The 19,289-nt window shown below is 37.9% G+C and overlaps 1 protein-coding gene across 1 annotated transcript; it reads right to left on the reverse strand.

The window, feature by feature from the left end:
- Nucleotides 1–13,428: 13,428 nt before the first annotated feature.
- On the reverse strand, nt 13,429–15,982 carry LOC127808749 (subtilisin-like protease SBT3). Its single transcript, XM_052347335.1, has one exon. The coding sequence runs from the start codon at nt 15,814–15,816 to the stop codon at nt 13,528–13,530; it is 2,289 nt and encodes a 762-aa protein (XP_052203295.1). The 5' UTR covers nt 15,817–15,982; the 3' UTR covers nt 13,429–13,527.
- Between the last annotated feature and the right edge of the window lie 3,307 nt (nt 15,983–19,289).

The following is a 19,289-nucleotide window of genomic DNA, read 5'->3' on the forward strand; positions in this document are numbered from 1 at the left end:
AGGCGTTCATCTTCTGTCATGTGTTTGGAGCATTCACTATCAAGAAACCACTTGCTCTTCAGACCATTAACGGCGAGAGCAACTTGTCACAAAAACAATCAAGTTGTGCTCTTTGGTACCCAAATCTCTTTGGGTCCATTTGTGTTAGCATATAGCTTTTCTTTAGGAACCTAAATTTGCTTGAATTTGTATGGGTTGTTTCTTATAAAGCATTTGTTATTTGAATGTCCATACCTACCACAATAATGGCATCTGATCCTATTTCTTGAAAAACTTGGTTTATAAAACATTTTCTTTGAAATAGGTTTTTGATATGAAACTCTTACGAAAACAGTTTTATTTTGCTTGACTTGGAATAGATCAAAGCCTAAACCTTGTTTTTCTCCAAAATTTCTTTGAGCACCCAAAATCATTTCTAATTTATTTTTACCCTCAACAAGTTTTTCTAAAGATTCTTTTAAATCCAAATTATGTTTAGAAAGATTTTCTTTTTCATCAATCAAAACCTTTTTCTCATTAAATCAAGATTCTTTTTCTTCTTTCAATAGACTTAATTCTTCTTCTAGAGATTTCAATTTTTTCTTTAGAACATTATTCTTTAAACTAACTTTTTCAAGTTCACTCATAACATCATTAAACACATTATGTAATTCATCAAGAATAAAATTTGTAATTAAAGGAAGAGAATGTGTAGCACCCCAAATTTCTCGAGCATGTTATAACTTACGATTTCGAGAATATAAAATTTTTTCATATCACAGTTGCTGTCATACATCACACAATATCCCAAAAACCCTAATTTTCACATTCTCAACTTAACAAACCCAATAATCGAATAGCTAAGACAGGTATTAAAATTTCAAATGCGGAAGCTAAATCGAACCTGATATGGTTCGCAACCATAATGTTTTATTTATTATAAAATTGTTCGAGACATCTACAAAATGTATTACATGGACATCATCTCTTGCAAGTGATAACTGAACGTCTTAAACATATCCAAATCATACATAGGTTCGCACATAAACATAGATATGATAAACATGCTACAAGCAGCAAATTAAACTTATTCTTCAGCTACCTCATTTCCCTTAGAGCCGCTTGTTGAACCTGGAATGTTTGAATATTCTAGGGACATAGTCCAATTAGAAGATGAATCTTCTAGTGAGAAACTCCAAAACAATTTTTATCAATGCATGAACAAGTATAAAACGTATGAGAAAAATAACGAGAACTATTCTGAAGTGCCTCGTGAACATGTCAGCCTCCTCCAACGAGAGCTTTCTCAATGGCGCACGCATAGCGCCTCTCGGGAGGTTCCTAACCATGTCACCTTGGCCTAACCTCATAGAACTCATGCAATCACCACATCCGTTGTCCCTTAGACTCACAGTCTTCCCCACGAGAGCTTTCTTGATGGCGCACACATAGCGCCTCTTAGGGGATATCTGACTTTTGCCCTTGGTCAATAACAAATAGGTGCAACAGTATGGCCACATGAATTTTATAAATGTAACAGTTAAAAAGCCAACAACATATATGTTTCAGGAAAATTTATTTCATATATGCAACATGATTTCACGTAAGAGAACAATAAGAGTTTACGTACAAGAACTTCACAAAACACGTTTCATGCAATAGAAGTCTCTCATAAGAGAATAAAAAATAGGATTTAGAGTGTAGGAGTCTCACCTTGTTGGTTTATCTCTTAGACAGTACGATTTCACTGCAAACGATCTAGGTTTCTACAGAAAACATGTGTTTCGGTAAACCTAACCTCAAATATTTTTATATAGCATTGAGGGACATTAAATTAGGGACAAAACTGAAACAGTTGAAGAAAAATAGGCCCCGATTTTAACTCTGATTCGACCATAACGTCCACATTTTAACTCTGATTCGACCCCCGTTTGAACCTACATGACCCTCTCTTCCCTCTTTACAAGATTATAAAAAAAATGAACTTACCTCGCTTTTTTTCTAACTAATTTTGGCAAACTCCGGTGAAGACCCACAACTCCGGCGAGGCTAGTTCTTCCCCGGCTTCTCCGCCGCTTTCTTCCATTCTTCTTGCAGAATTCCCTCTCCTCTCTCCAGAGTAAATCCCCACTTTAGAACCTCTCAAAACTCAAACTCATTTGGAATGATTTGGAGACAACCCCATGTCCTTATTTATAGATTCTTTGAACCAATCACAAGGTGCCACTTGTCACAAGCTAAGCCATGAACTCCAAAGAATCAAAGCTATAATTGAATGACTTTTGAAATCCAAAGCTAGAATGGATTTAATTTTTCAAATCCAAGCTAATACCCCAAACTTCTTTCAAATGACATTTTGGCCCTTATTTCAAGTTCTCAACTTTAATATTTTACCACATGAGCTCCTAATTTCATCCTTATTTCATTTGGATAATTCTTTAATTACAATTACACCCTCAAACATCAAATTTATCGAGATACTTAAAATCTAAAAATTAATAACTCAAAATTACTCGATATGTACGATTTTCCAGAAGCCTCTTACCATCATTTGGCCTTTTTACGCTATAACTTAGCTTAACCAAAAAATCGTCTCTGATTTGATTTCTTTCAGCGTTATAAATCTCGTCTTGAGACGCTCGTAAAAAATATACCTTTGTCCTTAGGTATTTAAGCTCCAGGGCACTGCCTGCAGTTGATTCGGTCACTTGTTGCCATTTCAAGTATATTTTTTGGTATTTTAATCTCACTTAAAATACGTGGTAGAGATTAAAATACCTGACAACTTCACGAAAATATGGGGTATTACATTCTCCCCCCTTAAATGAATTTTGTTCTCGAAATTTGAAACATACTCGAAATTATGGAAGGTTAAATAATTATTGCATTTTGGAATACAATTTCTGGAAGAGAATATAAAAATTTCATACTCTATTTCCATTTCCTCAAACAAATGAGGATATTTCTTCCTAATTGTTTCCTCAAGTTCCCACGTTGCCTCATCATCCGAGTGTTTTCCCCATTGAACCTTCACTAATGGGATCTCTTTATTGCGCAACACCTGAGTCCAACGATCTAAAATTTCTCCATGTGACTCCGAGTAGGTCTAGTCATTCCTTAGCTCAATCTCAATCGTCTCCACTCGAACTTCGAGGGTTGGATCTGACACGTGCCTTCGAAGTTGGGAGACGTGGAACACATTATGAATCCCGGACAAGCTAGGTGGAAGCTCCAATAGATAGGCCAAAGGTCTAACTCTTTCCATAATCGGATATGGTCCTATATACCTTGGCTTCAGCATTCCTTTACCGCTTCCACGCATTACCAGATGCTGGGGTGACACTTTGAGATACACCAAATCTCCCACCTCAAACTCTAGATCCCTTCTTCTTTGATTTGTGTAAGATTTTTGTCGACTTTGCGTAGCTCAGATCCTCTCTTGGATTATTCGAATCTTATCGGTAGTTTGTTGCACAAGCTCGGGCCCCAACATTTGTCGTTCCCCTACATCGGTCCAACAGATAGGCGACCAACACTTTATTCCATACAAAGCCTCATAAGGAGCCATCCTGATGCTATCATGGTAACTATTGTTGTACGCAAATTCTACCAATGGCAGATGCTCTTCCCAATTTCCTCCAAAATCAAGGGCATAGGATCTCAACATATCTTCAATCGTTTGAATTGTCCTCTTTGATTTCTCGTCAATCTGGGGGTGATAAACTGTACTCAATTTCAGCTCGATCCCCATGCATTCCTACAAACTCTCCCAAAACTTTAAGGTGAACCTCGGGTCCCAATCTGAAACTATACTTACCGGCACACCATGGAGTAGTATGATTTCCTTCACATACTGCTCGGCGAATTTCCGTACTAGTTGATCCATCCTCATAGGTAGGAAATGCACTGACTTTGTCAACCTGTCTACCACCACTCAAATGACATCATAGCCCCTTCAGCTCTTCGAAAATCTTGTCACTAAATCCATCGGTATATGTTCCCATTTCCACTCGGGAACTTCCAAAGGCCTCATCAACCCTGCAGGTTTCTGGTGCTCAATATTTACCGTTTGGCATATATCACATTGTGTCACCCTCCTAGCCACGCTGGCCTTCATCCCAGGCCATCAATAGATTTCCTGAAGATCTCGATACATCTTCGTGGCTCCTGGGTGCACGGTATACTTAGCTCTGTGGGCCTTATCCAGAATTTTCTGCCTCAACTCCTGAAGGTTTGGCACCTACACTCTACCCTAAAATCTGAGAATGTCATTTCGCATCTCAAAATCCGAACTCTTGGGCTGGCCCTACTCATCTACCCATAAATGCATATGTCGGTCACTCCCATTAGTCTCCCGTATCTCGATCTTTAGATCCAGCCGAACTGCCAGGCCAGCTACTGGGACAGAAGATCCCTTCAGTACTACACTCACCGTCATCAGGCTAAACGCCTCAATCAACAGCCACTCCTGGGCCATCAACCCGGCCATAATAGTAGGCACAGTCCTGCTCAAAGCGTCAGCCACCACGTTGGCACGCCCCGGGTGACACAAGATGGTGCAGTCGTAGTCCTTCAGGAACTCCATCCATCGTCGCTGCCTCATGTTCAACTTTTTCTGCGAGAACACATAACTTAGACTTTTGCGGTCCGTGAATACATCAAACGTCTCTTCATATAGGTAGTGCCTCCATAGCTTCAGAGCATATACCATCATTGCCAGCTCCAAGCCATGAGTTGGGTAGTTCACTTCGTGCCTCTTCAACTAACATGATCCATACGCTATCACCCGACCATGCTGCGTCAATACACAACCCAAGCCAACCTTCGAGGCATCAGTGTATACAACATATCCACCGGGCCCACTAGGCATTGCCAGCACAGGTGCCGAGGTTAGTCTGTCCTTGAGCTCTTGAAAGCTTTCCTCGCACTTTGCAGTCCATTCGAACTTTACCTCCTTCCGTATGAGCTTCATTATAGGTGTAGCTATTTTTGAAAACCCTTCCACGAATCTTCGATAGTAGCCTGCCAATCCCAAAAAGCTTCCCACTTCGGTCACGCACGTTGTCTGCTTCCATCCTCAAACAACCTCAATCTTGGCTGGATCCACTAAGATTCCCTCGGCTGAGATCACATGCCCAAGAAACGACACTTGGGATAGCCAAAACTCGCACTTCGAGAACTTGGCATACAATTGGTGTTTCCTGAGGGTTCCTAGCACTATTCTCAAGTGCTCCTCATGGTCACTCTCATTCAAAGAATACACCAATATATCATCTATGAAGACGATCACAAACCGATCCAGGTAGGGCTTGAACACCCTATTTATAAGATCCATAAACACTGTTGGAGCGTTAGTTAATCCGAATGGCATTACAAAATACTCAAAATGGCCATACCTTGATTGAAATGTTGTCTTCAAAATATCATCTGGCTTAATTCTCAACTGATAATAATCGGATCTCAAATCAATCTTCGAGAACACCTTGGCTCCCTGCAGTTGATCAAACAATTCGTCTATCCTTGGGAGCGGATACTTGTTCTCTACAGTGGCCTTATTTAGCTTACGGTAGTCAATGGACATCCTTAGACTCCCGTCTTTCTTCTTTATAAATAGCACTGGTGTACCCCATGGCGACGTGCTTAGCCTAATGAACCCCTTATCAGTCAACTCCTGTAGTTAACTCTTCAATTCTTTCATCTCTACCGGAGCCATTCGGTATGGCGAAATTGATATTGGCTGGGTTCCTAACACTAACTCAATTGAGAACTCGATTTCTAGAGGTGGAGGTAGTCTTGGCAATTCTTCCGGAAACATGCCTTTATATTCTCGTACCACTCGCACCTCATTGAGCTTCGGTACCTCTCTTTTTTCTAACTGAGCATAAGCTATGAATCCATGAGCTCATCGGCTCAGCAACTTCGTTGCCTTTATTGTTGAAATCATCTTTCCAATCTCGGGGTTGCCTTGCCCTTGAAATTTGACCCACCTTCCCTCAAGTTTCCTTATGGTCATTATCTTCCTACGACAGTCTATATTGGCGTCGTACTTGGACAAGAAATCCATCCCTAAGATTACGTAGAAGTCATCTACTTCTAACAAAATCAGATCAGCCTGGAACCGAACATTACTCAGGCTAATTTTACATCCCCTCACCATTTCTAAGGACTTCATACTCTTACCCATAGGTGTTGAAATCACCATCAGACACCCCATAGACTCGGTTTCTACTCTCAAACTCCCAGCCAATGCATGCGATATAAAAGAATGAGTAGACCTTGGATCTATCAATGCATGCACAAGAGTATCTAAAATGAAGAGAGTACCTTGGATAGTTGCAAGATTTGCCTCTACGTCCTCCCTGATCAAATTATAGACTCACCCTTGTCTGGTCCCATTTCCTTCTTCAATCTTTAGCTGCTGCTCTTTCTTCTTCGGGCAATTCTTCAAGATGTGCCCTTGCTGGTTGCAATTGTAGCAGATCACGTTCACTGGTGTTGCTGCTATGGCTTTACCTTCTGGACCGTTCCCTTCGAGCAATTTCTGGAAGTATGCCTGAGCTATCCACAGGTGTAACAAACAATGCTTTAACCATCACACCTCTTGCCTGGGTGCCTTTTTTTGTATTTAAAGCATGCCTTACCCTTTTTCACAATCTTCCCATCCCAAGGTCCCATAGTTGAGTGGATTTCTCTGATTGTCCTCCAGTTCAAACAGTCGTGGCCTTTAGTTCTGCCACCCGCGTCATATTCTCCTCGGCTGTTATACCTTTGAAAACTATATCCACATAAGACTCCACGTGGACCAAGCTCATTAGCTATTGAAATTCGATTCCCAAGCCTTGTAAGAATTTTCGTCCCTTCTCTACATCGTCCATCCCGTACAGCGGCATATACTTGATTAACCGTAAAAATTCAGCCTCGTATTGGGCCACAAACATATTTATCCCTTGGCCTAAGTTATAAACTCTCGAGCTCTAAACAACTTCCAGCAAGTGGGAAAGAATTTCACATTGAATAGTTCCTTTAGCCATTCCCACGACATCTGGGGTGCCTCCCCCAATTCTACGTTTGTCACCGACCCCTAAGATCCTGTCCGGTTAGGTATTACTTGCTGCATAGACCTCCACTATTGGGCTGCTTCCTCTTCCAGCATATAAGTCGCACACTCGACCTTGTCCTCATTCAAGATTCTCAATCTTTGTCGGATCTTCTCGGTCTGATCCAACCAGTATTCACTGATTGCGGGGTCATCTACCAGTTTTCCTCGAAACACTGGTGGGTTTTGTCTTAGATACCTCTCCAAGGCATCTACTCTTCTTTGCTCGGGCTGTAACTCCAAAATTTGCCTAGCCATACCTTCTAGGATTCTCTCGATCCTATCAATCCGACCTTCACCGAGGTCAGCTTGTGCATCTCTTTGACCTCCCACACCACCTCCTGGGTGCAGGTTGGTGTTGTTTTCTTCACCATTGCCTATCTCGTGCCTGTTTCTTCTTGTATTCACCATCTAAGAAGAAGACAGGGCGATCTATCAAATCATCACGGCATGGTTTAATTCAAATTGAATAAGCAACAAGAGTTTGCCACTAAATATAAATAATAAAAAAAATCCTAACCTAATTCCCAAAACTTATGGTGGCTTTGCTCATCTAGCCACATGCGAACTTTTCCTTAGATTCGCTTTGATACCAACTGTAACACCTCAAATTTTTCGAGTGTGTTATAACTTAGGATTTCAGGAATATAAAATTTTTTTATATCACAATCGCTGTCATACATCACACAATATTCCAAAAAACCCTAATTTTCACCTTCTCGGCTTAACAAACCCAATAATCGAATAGCTAAGATAGGTGTTAAAATTTCAAATGCGGAAGCTAGATTGAACCTGATATGGTTCACAACCATAATGTTTTATTTATCATAAAATTGTTCAAGACGTCTACAAAATGTATTACATGGACATCATCTCTCGCAAGTGATAACTGAACGTCTTAAACATATCCAAATCATACATAGGTTTACACAAAAACATAAATATGACAAACATGCTACAAGCAGCAAATTAAACTTGTTCTTTAGCTACCTCATTTCCCTTAGAACCGCTTGTCGAAACTGGAACGTTTGAATATTCTAGGGACATAGTCCAATTAGAAGATGAATCTTCTAGTGAAAAACTCCAAAATAGTTTATATCAATGCATGAACAAGTATAAAACGTATGAGGAAAATAACGAGAACTACTCCGAAGTGCCTTGTGAACATGTCAGCCTTCTCTAATGAGAACTTTCTCAATGGCGAACGCATAACGCCTCTCGTGAGGTTTCTAACCATGTCACCTTGGCCCAATCTCATAGAACTCATGCAATCACCACATCCGTTGTCCCTTAGACTCACGGTCTTCCCCACGAGAGCTTTCTCAATGGCGCACGCATAGCGCCTCTCAGAGGATATTCGACTTTTTCCCTTGGTTAACAACAAATAGGTGCAACAGTATGGCCACATGAATTTTATAAATGCAACAGTTAAAAAACCAATAGCATATATTTTTCAAGAAAATTCATTTCATATATGCAACATGATTTCACGTAAGAGAACAATAAGAGTTTACATACAAGAACTTCACAAAACACTTCTCATGTAATAGAAGTCTCTCATAAGAGAATAAAAAATAGGATTTGGAGAGTAGAAGTCTCACCTTGTTGGTTTATCTCTTAGACGGTACAGTTTCACTGCAAACAGCCTAGGTTTCTGTAGAAAAAAAGTGTTTCGGTAAACCTAACCTCAAATATTTTTACATAGGGTTAAGGGGCATTAAATTAGGCATAAAACTGGAAAAGTTGAAGAAAAATGGGCCCCTCACACTCCCTTACGTGCCCTGGGAAGGTGGGCCACATGCCTTCACGCGTAGCCACTTCCCGGCGCATGTAACTCACGCGCAGCCTATCAGATTCGGATAGTTTCACCTCGTTTTGGTTTTTCGGCCATAACTTCATCATTTTAACTCCGATTCGACCCCCGTTTGAACCTACGCGACCTTCTCTTCCCCCTCTACAGGATTATCAAAAAACAAAATGGAATTAGGTTGCTTTTTTCTGACTGATTTTGGCAAACTCTGACAAAGACCCTCAACTCCGACGAGGCTCGTTCTTCGCCCGCTTCTCCGCTGCTTTCTTCCCTTCTTCTTGCAGAATTCCCTCTCCTATCTCAAGAGTAGATCCCCACCTTAGAACCTCTCAAAACTCAAACTCATTTGGAATGATTTGCTGACAACCCCATGTCCTTATTTATAGATTCTTTTAACCAATTAGAAGGTGCCACTTGTCACAAGCTATGCCATAGACTTCAAAGACTCAAAGTTATAATTGAATGGCTTTTGAAATCCAAAACTAGAATGGATTTAATTTTTAAAATCCAAGCTAATACTCCAAACTTCTTTCAAATGACATTTTTGCCCTTATTTCAAGTTCTCAACTTTAATATTTTACCACATGAGCTCCTAATTTCATCCTTATTTTGTTTAGATAATTCTCTAATTACAATTACACCATCAAACATCAAATTTATCGAGATACTTAAAATCTAAAAATTAATAACTCAAAATTACTTGATATGTACGATTTCCCGGAAGCCCCTTACCATTATTCGACTTTTTTAGGCTATAACTTAGCTTAACCGAAAAACCGTCTCTGATTTGATTTCTTTCAGCGTCATAAATCTCGCCTCGAGACGCTCGTCAAAAATATACCTTTGTTCTTAGGTATCTAAGCTCCAGGGCACTCCCTGCAGCTGATTCGAACACTTGTTGGCATTTCAAGCATATTTTTTATTTTAATCTCACTTAAAATACATGGCAACTTCACAAAAATATAGGGTATTACAAAGTGGGAGGTTACCTCTTCTTCTATTTTGGACATGAGACACAGGTTGGCCATGAGTGTTACCTCTTCTTCTAATGCTTTCTTCTTTGATTTTCTTTCCTTCTTCTTCAATAAAGGACATTCGATCCTTATATGACCTAGTTTTTTACACTTATAACATCGAACTTCGTTAGTAATAACTTCTTCTTGTTCTTTGTTTTTCTTAAAGTTTTTTTTTATTATTAAATCTACTACTTTTCATAAACTTTCTAAATCTCCTAGCAAGCATAGAAAAATCCTCAGCTTCACTATCTTGAGAATCTTGATCTTCTTTTTCTACTTTAATTGCTACATTTTTGTTTTTCTTTGACTCATCTATATCATTATTTTTCATCATAATTTTATGAGTCATTAATGATGCTAATAAATTATCAAAGGATAAAGTATCTAGGTCTTTGACTTCAGTTATAGCTGTAACTTTAGGATCCCAAGCCCTAGGTAGACTTGTCAATATTTTTCTTACTTTCTCACCATTTGTATAAATTTTTCCTAGAGATTCTAAACCCATAACTATGTCATTAAATCTAGTAAATGTTTCCTTTATAGATTTATTTTTTTCATAAAAAATAATTCATAATCATGAACAAGTAAATTAATTTTTGTTTCCTTTACATATTTTGTTCCTTCATGTGTTACCTCTAGCTTGTCCTATATTTCTTTGGTAGTTTTGCAAGTTGATATGCAGTTGAATTCTTCTGGGCTAAGAGCACATATCAGAGCATTCATTGCTTTTGCATTGATTTCTATGTTTCTTCTTTCTTCCATTGTCCAAGTCTCTATTTTCTCCAGATCGACCAATGTGATTTCCTTCTTGATAACTTGCATAAGGCTAGAGTCCTACATAAGATAAATTTGCATTCTTGTTTTCCAATAGTTATCCTTAGTACCATCAAAAAGAGGTGGGCAAGTAGTGCTTTGACCTTCAGGTTGGGATGAGCTAGCAAAGTATGCTATGAATGGATCTTTTTCCAATTGTTATAATTGTATAGCAATGGCACCACAACCCAAGAGAGGAAGAATTGGGTTATTTTAAAAAATTAATTGAACTTGAAATCCTCTTTGTTGGAAAATAAAATTTTGATGCAAATAAATGAGATTTTAGAAAAATAAGCAAGTGATAAAGTTAACAAGACAAAATAAGTAAAGGTAAATTCAAAAAAAATAGACACAAGAATTTGTAGTGGTTCGGCTTAAGCAAGACTAATTAATCCACTATCTTAGCTCCCAAACAATCCACTAAAACCCTCTTATCACAATCGAGAGGCCCTCTAGCATAATTTGCTAGGAATTACAAATCTCCTACTATGACAAGTAGACCCTCCGACAACAAACTAGAAAATATAAGAGATTATATAAGAAATAAACTCTAAGAAATTAATCTCTTAGATACAAAATCCCTCAAAATAAATACAAAGCTTGAAAGTAATTTAATACACTATAAATGTAAAGCTTTTGTGATAGAGAAATAAATAAAATAATTAAATATAAATATTCAAGGTAATTAAATATAAATTTGTAACCTCAATGCAGAAATTCAAAATAGACTTGAAATGTTTTTCTCTTTTTGCCTTGTGACTCTTTGACGAGTGAATGTTGAAGCTTCGAGAGCTTTAAAATGCTTGAAAATTCACTTGAGAGTTTGAAAAGCTTGTAGATACTTTAGATATGTACAATGTACACCTTGCATCTCTTCTAATTGAATTTGGAGATATTTATAGGTGTTTGGAGATACAATTCTAATGGTTAAATTTTACAACTGTCAAAAACATTGTTCATAACAGTCAAAACAAAGTTCACGATACTGTTCATGGTTACTATTCATAATAGTCGTTTTTTTTTTAAAAAAAAATTGTTATGCATTTTAAAATTAATTGAAAAAATAATTTTAGTAAAAATAATATTTTTCGAAACACATACATTATATACAAAAATATTTTATAAATTAATCTAAAATAATTCGATATTATAATTTTTATATTTATTCAAAATATTATTTTAATTATCAAAAATTAATTAGAAAATAAATAGAGGAAGTTGGCTCAATATTTTGGCATTAGATTTGTTTAATAAAATTAATTTTTATGTTGATACTTAATAAAATATATAAAAGTAGATTGGAGCACTAACTATTAATAAAATAATTTCATTATCAAAATACAATTATTTTTCATTATCAAAATCATATCCCAGGCAAAACATCAAGGTGGGGCAATCTTAATCGAAAAGATTTTCGGGGTATGAGTTGTGATCAGGGGCTCGGATAATGTATTTGATTGATTGATATCTAGTTATGTAGGGAAATGCTCCTGAAACATGTATTTATATTTAATTTGTTTTCACTATTATATAACTATAAAGTAAATCTTAATCCATATATTTAAATTTTTAGCTGATTGTAAATAGAAATTGACAAATTTTTAGCTTGTCACATCTTTTACTAAAAAATATCTAATTTTCATTTAATACGCGTGCGAAAATATTTTGAAAAGTTCATTTTCTTTGACTATTATATATTTATCTCTTTCTGCAAAGTTGGTGGTGACTTCTGTTTTTGTTTACAAGAGAGACAAATCTCTCTTTGACTGATTTGATTTTCAAATTCTGGTCTTTGGCTCGCGTCTTCCCCCAAATGGTCACAAAAAAATCTCATAAGCTTTTGTAGGGACAGACAATCATTAAGGACACTTACAAGCTCTCAACGATCACAAGAAATCAAAGAATGAGTTATCTGAAGTTACTGGTGTACTGAATGGGTTACAGCTTCCCGTTCATCACTTGCTTCTTTGTATTTACTACTTCCAAAGGCTTTGTAAATCATTTCATATATTGCGTTGACTCACTAATTGCTTGAGCAGTTGTTGGCTACCTACAGGCTAGTGTTCTTCTTGTAGCAAGGGATTATTAGGTTTTTGACTCTTTGTAAAATCTAGTATTACTAGGTTAGGTCCAGGGGTGGAGCTAGTATTGGGCGAATGAAGGGCTTGGCCCATCATTAATTTTGGCCTAGACTTAGGCCCATAATAAATTTAGAAACCCTCTCTCTCACTCAAGCACCCAGCTGGCCACCCTCCTACCCTTCTCTCCCTCTCCCTCTCGCTATTGCTCACTGTCGATTGCCTGTCTCTCGCTCTCACTTGCTCCGTGCCTCCATAGGATCGTTGCTAAGGTCGCTTGTCCTTCTCGATCGCTTTTCTCGCTCAATCACTATTGCTTGTTGTCTTTCTTGGCTCCGTCTGATAGAGATAAGTAATGGTATTGACTTATTGCTTGAGTGCAGCCTAAGAAAAAGAGAGCCTTTTTTCCTTTTTTCTTTTTTTTGGGGGGGCGGGGGGGGGGGGGGGGGGGGTGGGGGGGGGGTGTTTAAGAGGGGTTAGCTATAATTTTTGCTTCTCTCTTTAATCTTGAACCAAATAAATTTTTTTCCTAGAAAATGAACTAAATGCAGGGTGATTAGGTTTCATATTGGACCATTCCCAATTCCCTTTTAATTCATGCGAGCAAGGCAAGGCAAGGCAAAAATACTTGAAGCATTATTTTGGCAAAAGATCCTTTTAGATTAAGGTGGAAATAATAAAATCTTATTTTCTATGCAGAGATGACAGATATCATTTTTCTTGCAAGATTTATCTTCACCAAACGTTCATTATGGGTGACACAACAATAGGACTCCTCACTGTGTGGTTTCCATTCTCTTCAATCCAAACCAGCGTCCCGGACGTCACTGAATTCTTCTTGTCACCCTTATAACGTATCGTCAAAGAATACCTTTGCTGCTCATACCTTTTGCTGAACACCAATGTTTCTGGCGACACCGTCACTTTAGAGCCCTTTGGCGCTCTCACTGCTGCCCTGTAAACAACCGCACCACCTCCAACATTCGTCACAGTCCTCTGAAATGTCTGAATCCTCGTCATTTTTTTCGTGTACAGGGCAATGAAGGAAGGGTAATTAAGATCCGATGAAGCGTTGGCGCAGCGGTTATTGCTCGATCTGGTTATGGTCATGATTTGGCTAGCAGTGAAGTTCATGGAGCAGAGGAGATTCACGTAGTCTTGTGGAGTAGCATCGTATACGAGGCCGGGATCAAGCGCCTTGTTGGGATCAATCTCGCCAGCCCCCATAGCCAGTGGCGTGGCGGCTTCAAACCCGAAGTAAATGTCCAGAATAGGCTTACCAGTGTTATCAAATGGGTTCGCCGTGGTCATCATGGCAGATCGAATGGCGGCGGGGCTCCATTCCGGGTGCGCCCCTTTGAGCAGCGCTGCAATCCCAGAAGCATGAGGGCAAGACATGGACGTGCCTGAGATCACGTTGTAATCGGAGGACAATATTATATTTGGAGCAATTATTGATGCGGGCACTTGTGGACTCCAAGCGGCCAGAATTAAAGTGCCAGGGGCCATCACATCTGGCTTCAAGATACCGGGATAGCTCGGTGCAGGGCCTCTTGAAGTATAGCTGGCAACTGTCGGTGCAGGCTCTATGCCCACAAACGTCTGTTGGAATGTGATGCTGGCTGTTGGTTCGGTCGCAGTCTCGGCGTATTTAAGTAATTCAGGTGCGTCCTTTACTGTAATTACAGCCCCGGGAAAGGGGAAAGTTCTGGTGCGGAATACGTCTGAATCATTGGAGATGAAGATGGCTGCGGGCTTGCCTGACTGGGCAATAACATGGATTTGTATGTCGAAAAACTCGACGTTATCACATATGACAATGGAATCCGGAGCTTCAGATAATCGTTGAACAGAATTGCAAGCAGACAGAGACTTGTTGTAGAGGAGAGGCTGATTTCGTACCAAAGCTCTGGCTGGAAACATGCTCCATCCTTTGATGGTTAACCCATTTCCTAACGTCACTGTCCCGGCGAACCACCGGTCGACGGAGCCGGCTGCCACAGTAAGGACCCATGGAATGCCATTATGCAAGAGGCCGAGGTCTGGACCATCGTTTCCTGCTGAGGAAGAAACGACTACTCGCTTCTCCATGGCTCCGAATGATGCTATGCCAATGGGATCCTCATAAAGAGGAACGTTATCGAAGCCCATGGAAATCGATATGACATCGACGCCATCAGCCACTGCCTGGTCCATGCCGGCGAGAACATCCGAAGCGTAGCGTCCTTCGTTCCAAAGAACCTTGTACATGGCCAGCCTAGCTCGCGGGGCTACCCCTCTTGCGGTTCCCAAAGCGTAGCCGAAGAATGAGGCTCCATCGACATAGTTTCCGGCTACAGTCGAAGCAGTGTGCGTGCCATGGCCCTGAGTGTCCCTCGCCGAGTTCATACTGATCGTAATGTTGGGTTTGGCAGCTATTACCCCCTTGTTGAAGTATCTAGCTCCTATGAGCTTCAAATTACACAAGGAAGAATTGAATTCTTGTCCTTCCTGGCAAATCCCTTTCCATTTCTTGGGAATTTGGGTCATCCCATCGTCCTTGAAGCTGGCACTCTCCGGCCACACTCCGGTGTCGATGACACCGACAATAACATCCCTGCCGTAATCGGATGCAGGCCATAGTCCAGTGGCGGGATTGAGGGAGAGAAATTCGAAGGTGTGGGTGGTGTCAACCTTCACTTCCCGGTCGATGTACGACGAGACGAAGCCCGGGGACTTCTTCAGCGTCTCGAGCTCATCTTCTGAGAGAACGGCACTGAAGCCATGGAATGCATTGTCGTAAGTATAGAGAAGGCTTGGCTTGGAAGAACGAGCATTTGACATAGCAGGGCCCGTGGGCTTTATGGAATCAATGGTGGAAGCGTACCAATGGAGATGGCTAGAGAAAGCCTTGGGCATCAGGGACTTGTCCATGTGGACAATATAGGTAGACCTCTCGGCTAAGGTTGAACTTGCTTGAAAGGCCAAGAGAAGCCATGAACATCGGAGCAAAGCCAGAAAGCATTCCCTATTACTCTTTCGCATTGCTCTTGATAACAAAACTTTGCTCTGATCAATGGAGTTTGGGGAACCTTGTGATAATATGGATATAGATATATAATCAATGAGTTTAGGAAAAAATATTAAGGGCTACAATAATTAATAGCTAGGCCCAGAAGTTGACCGCAGGCACGGGCTATCTTACTGTACTACTCAATTAGCGTTTGGCTTCTTCGCAAGTGTCGTCCGAACGCACAGCATTTATGCTTGGAAGAAAGTACAAATGTCGTTTATTTGTCGTAATTTTCTTTCTTCTATCAAATCCTGTCCGGTTATTTTAGATTAATTAATTATATAAAGAAATATGTAAAATAATGACATGGTACATAACATATAGGAAAGAAGCCATAGCACGTTGCCGGGGAATACAAAATTGGAGTTTGAAAACAGAGTCGGAACATTGATGTATATACGACTTTTGATTGATATTGAGTATAATTTATTTTCTTTTTCCATTGACTTGACAGATTGTTTCCAAATCACAATCGATCATTCCCTCACTTACGTGTTGAAGACCATTAGATGGGAAAATCAGTTCCTCGATCTTCAATTATTCATTGTTTTTTTCTCTTGAGGGTTTTACCAATTTAATTAATCTTCATATAGCATTTATGATCTCAATTCCATCATATCATTAGAACTTAATTACCCTTTGCATTCCTGATTGGGCACTTCATATTTAAAGATTACAATTAACTTTCTTGACTTCACAACTTCGACTACAAGTTTTCTCTTATCATTACTAAAATTATTAATACAATAAAAATATTTTTATATTTTTTTTCTAGACAAAATTGGACAATTTGTTAATCTCATTCTCTTTCTAGTTCAGTGGTGGTTAATCGTCATCCAAGTAGGGAGAGAGAGATCAATAGATAGTTAAATTTTAACTAATTTTTTAAATAGGATAAGAGAGAGAAAATATACGAGAATATTTTTGTTATATTAAAATTTTTAATATTTATAAAATAGTGATAAAAAGAAAAATATAACTAAAATTATAAAATCATACAAAAACTCTATTATTTCGTGAATATTAAAAGTATTTCTATTTTGTTTATCAAATGTGAAGAATGTTTAAAGGCTTTAAAATTAGGTTCTCAGAATTCTCACTATTTGAAATTATTGTTCTTGCGTGATCTTCATTACTCATATTTTCGATTACGTCAGTAAAGATAAATTGTAACTGTGAGATTTTATCTCACTATGTAAAAAAAGAATCGAATTCACGACCCATCAGATAAACACCGATATATCGTTTGTCCAATCACTCAATTTATGTCCTAAAAGCAATTCTCGCCATTCTTTAAACTATAAATTTACCTTTGAAATTCTCTTCCTGAGCGTAAGTAAGCTTAATACATGTGATTGCAAACCCTTAATATTTTGGGTCGATTCAAATTAGTCCTTATAAGCGTAAGCGTAATGTACACCGTAAGCCAAAGATAAAATGGGACAACCTTGCAGATTGAGGTAACTTACCCTTGTTTCATAAATATGTGAAGGCACTTTCCTGGAAAGAAAGTTGGGTTGATTGGACCACATGTAGCCATAATCTACGGACTCTCTTTTCAATTGAAATCAAAAGTAGAATTAACTCCTTTTTTTTCACGTTCTCACGTGAATATTCTACAGAAATTAAAGTTGCCTTTTCTTTGTTGTTTTTAAGTCTTTTTTATTTTTAATTTTTTAAAATAATGAAAACGCGTTCTCTTTACTGTTTTTAAAAACAAAAATAAAAATTATAAAGAAAACTCAAAACAACAAAAAGTTATTTTGAGTATTTTCATCCAAAACAAACTTTAAACTCAAAACACATTTATTTATTTATTTATTTATATTTTATTATTATAATAGAAAAAAAATTATAAAATTCATTAACTTTAAAATTTATATATTTTTTAATAATATATTAACATTAAATATTTTTATTTACTGAATAATCAAATTTATTGAATAAAATATTATTAAAAAAATATTTTCAAAATTTAAAAGAGAACGCGTTTTCAATTTTTAAAAATAGACTATCAAAACAAAAAACTGAAAATGAATTCAAAACTCAAAACTGAAAATTAAAAAATAAAGAGAACGTAACCTAAATTTTGTGGGATTTATAATCTCCTGATAAGATTTCCTGCACAATTGGGAGAATGACTTCCGAATAGCACTTACGGAGTGACTGATAAATTTCTCTCGAAAGCACTAAGGGAGTCTCTTAGGTGAGGTCATTCGATCTCTGTCACTCAAACTGATATCCCTCGATCTCAATCACTTGGAATGATATCTCACAATATCAATTATTAAATAACTTCATATACATGTACCTTGTAGATTTCTCCTTTCAATGTCTAATAGATATTTGAATCTCTTTTCTTGAATTTAGACCCACTTTCTTAGATATAATAAGGGTAAAAAATCGATGTCCAAATTTGGATTGTTGAGGATATATTGGGGTGGTAGTCGCTCATCATCAATGCTGACCGCTTCCAAACGGCTGACTGATTTAAATGAGCGGTGTCTACATAGTTAGCGTCGATCACATTGCATTGTTATTATCACCAAAATAAGTGATCATTTTGACCTGTCAACCTATTATGTTAGTCGCATAAATCTTTACAAATATTGTTATTTTTTTAAGTATTAGAAAATGTGTCAAAGGAAGCTTCCCCGCAAGATGCTTCCGGCCATGTCCAAATCGTAGGGTATACTCTTTTGACTATTATGTTTAATAATTATTTGAGTGATAGTGATCACAATAAAATTTTAAGAGTAACAAAGATTTTAGGATAATCTTAAATAATTAATATATTAACTTATATCAAGTTAAAAGGCTGGACAAACTTGTAACCATCACCAATGGACAAGAGGTTTGATGAATTGGCTAATGAGGGTACGTACTATATAATATTGCTACATATATATGTAGACTTCTCGATGAGTTTGAGAAAATATTTTATAAAATTTATATGAGTTTTGTATGTTTTCATAATCACAGCAAAGTCTTGGTCTCTATATTAATAATTTAATTTAATATCGATAAAATAATAATAATTAATTTTTTCAGCATAATGGAAGGATGTGGCGATAGGCAGGCCGTTTGAATTTTCCCTTGGTGAGTTTCAAAATAGGACCGGAAATGCTTGCTTCTAGAGAGTCGAACAATGAGGAGAATAATAATTTGTTAGCTGCAACGGGAATGGAAGACCTCATAGTCATAGAGGCTCTTGTTTGTATCAACAACACAAACAAATACATGAATTGATTTTTATTTCTTTCTTAATAAATAATAATTATTATTAAAATATAATAAAAATTTATAGTATGGGAAATGTGATCTTGATAGTTCTGTGTGATGATGATCAGGAGATCCGAGAGTTTTGTTGCAATGATCAAGTGCCCTAATGAACGGGTGGTTTGCTGATGAACGAGAGACTCTTTTGTTGGTCCCTTAGGTAATG

The sequence above is a fragment of the Diospyros lotus genome, chromosome 8, assembly GCF_014633365.1.
Source record: "Diospyros lotus cultivar Yz01 chromosome 8, ASM1463336v1, whole genome shotgun sequence".
Taxonomy (NCBI): domain Eukaryota; kingdom Viridiplantae; phylum Streptophyta; class Magnoliopsida; order Ericales; family Ebenaceae; genus Diospyros; species Diospyros lotus.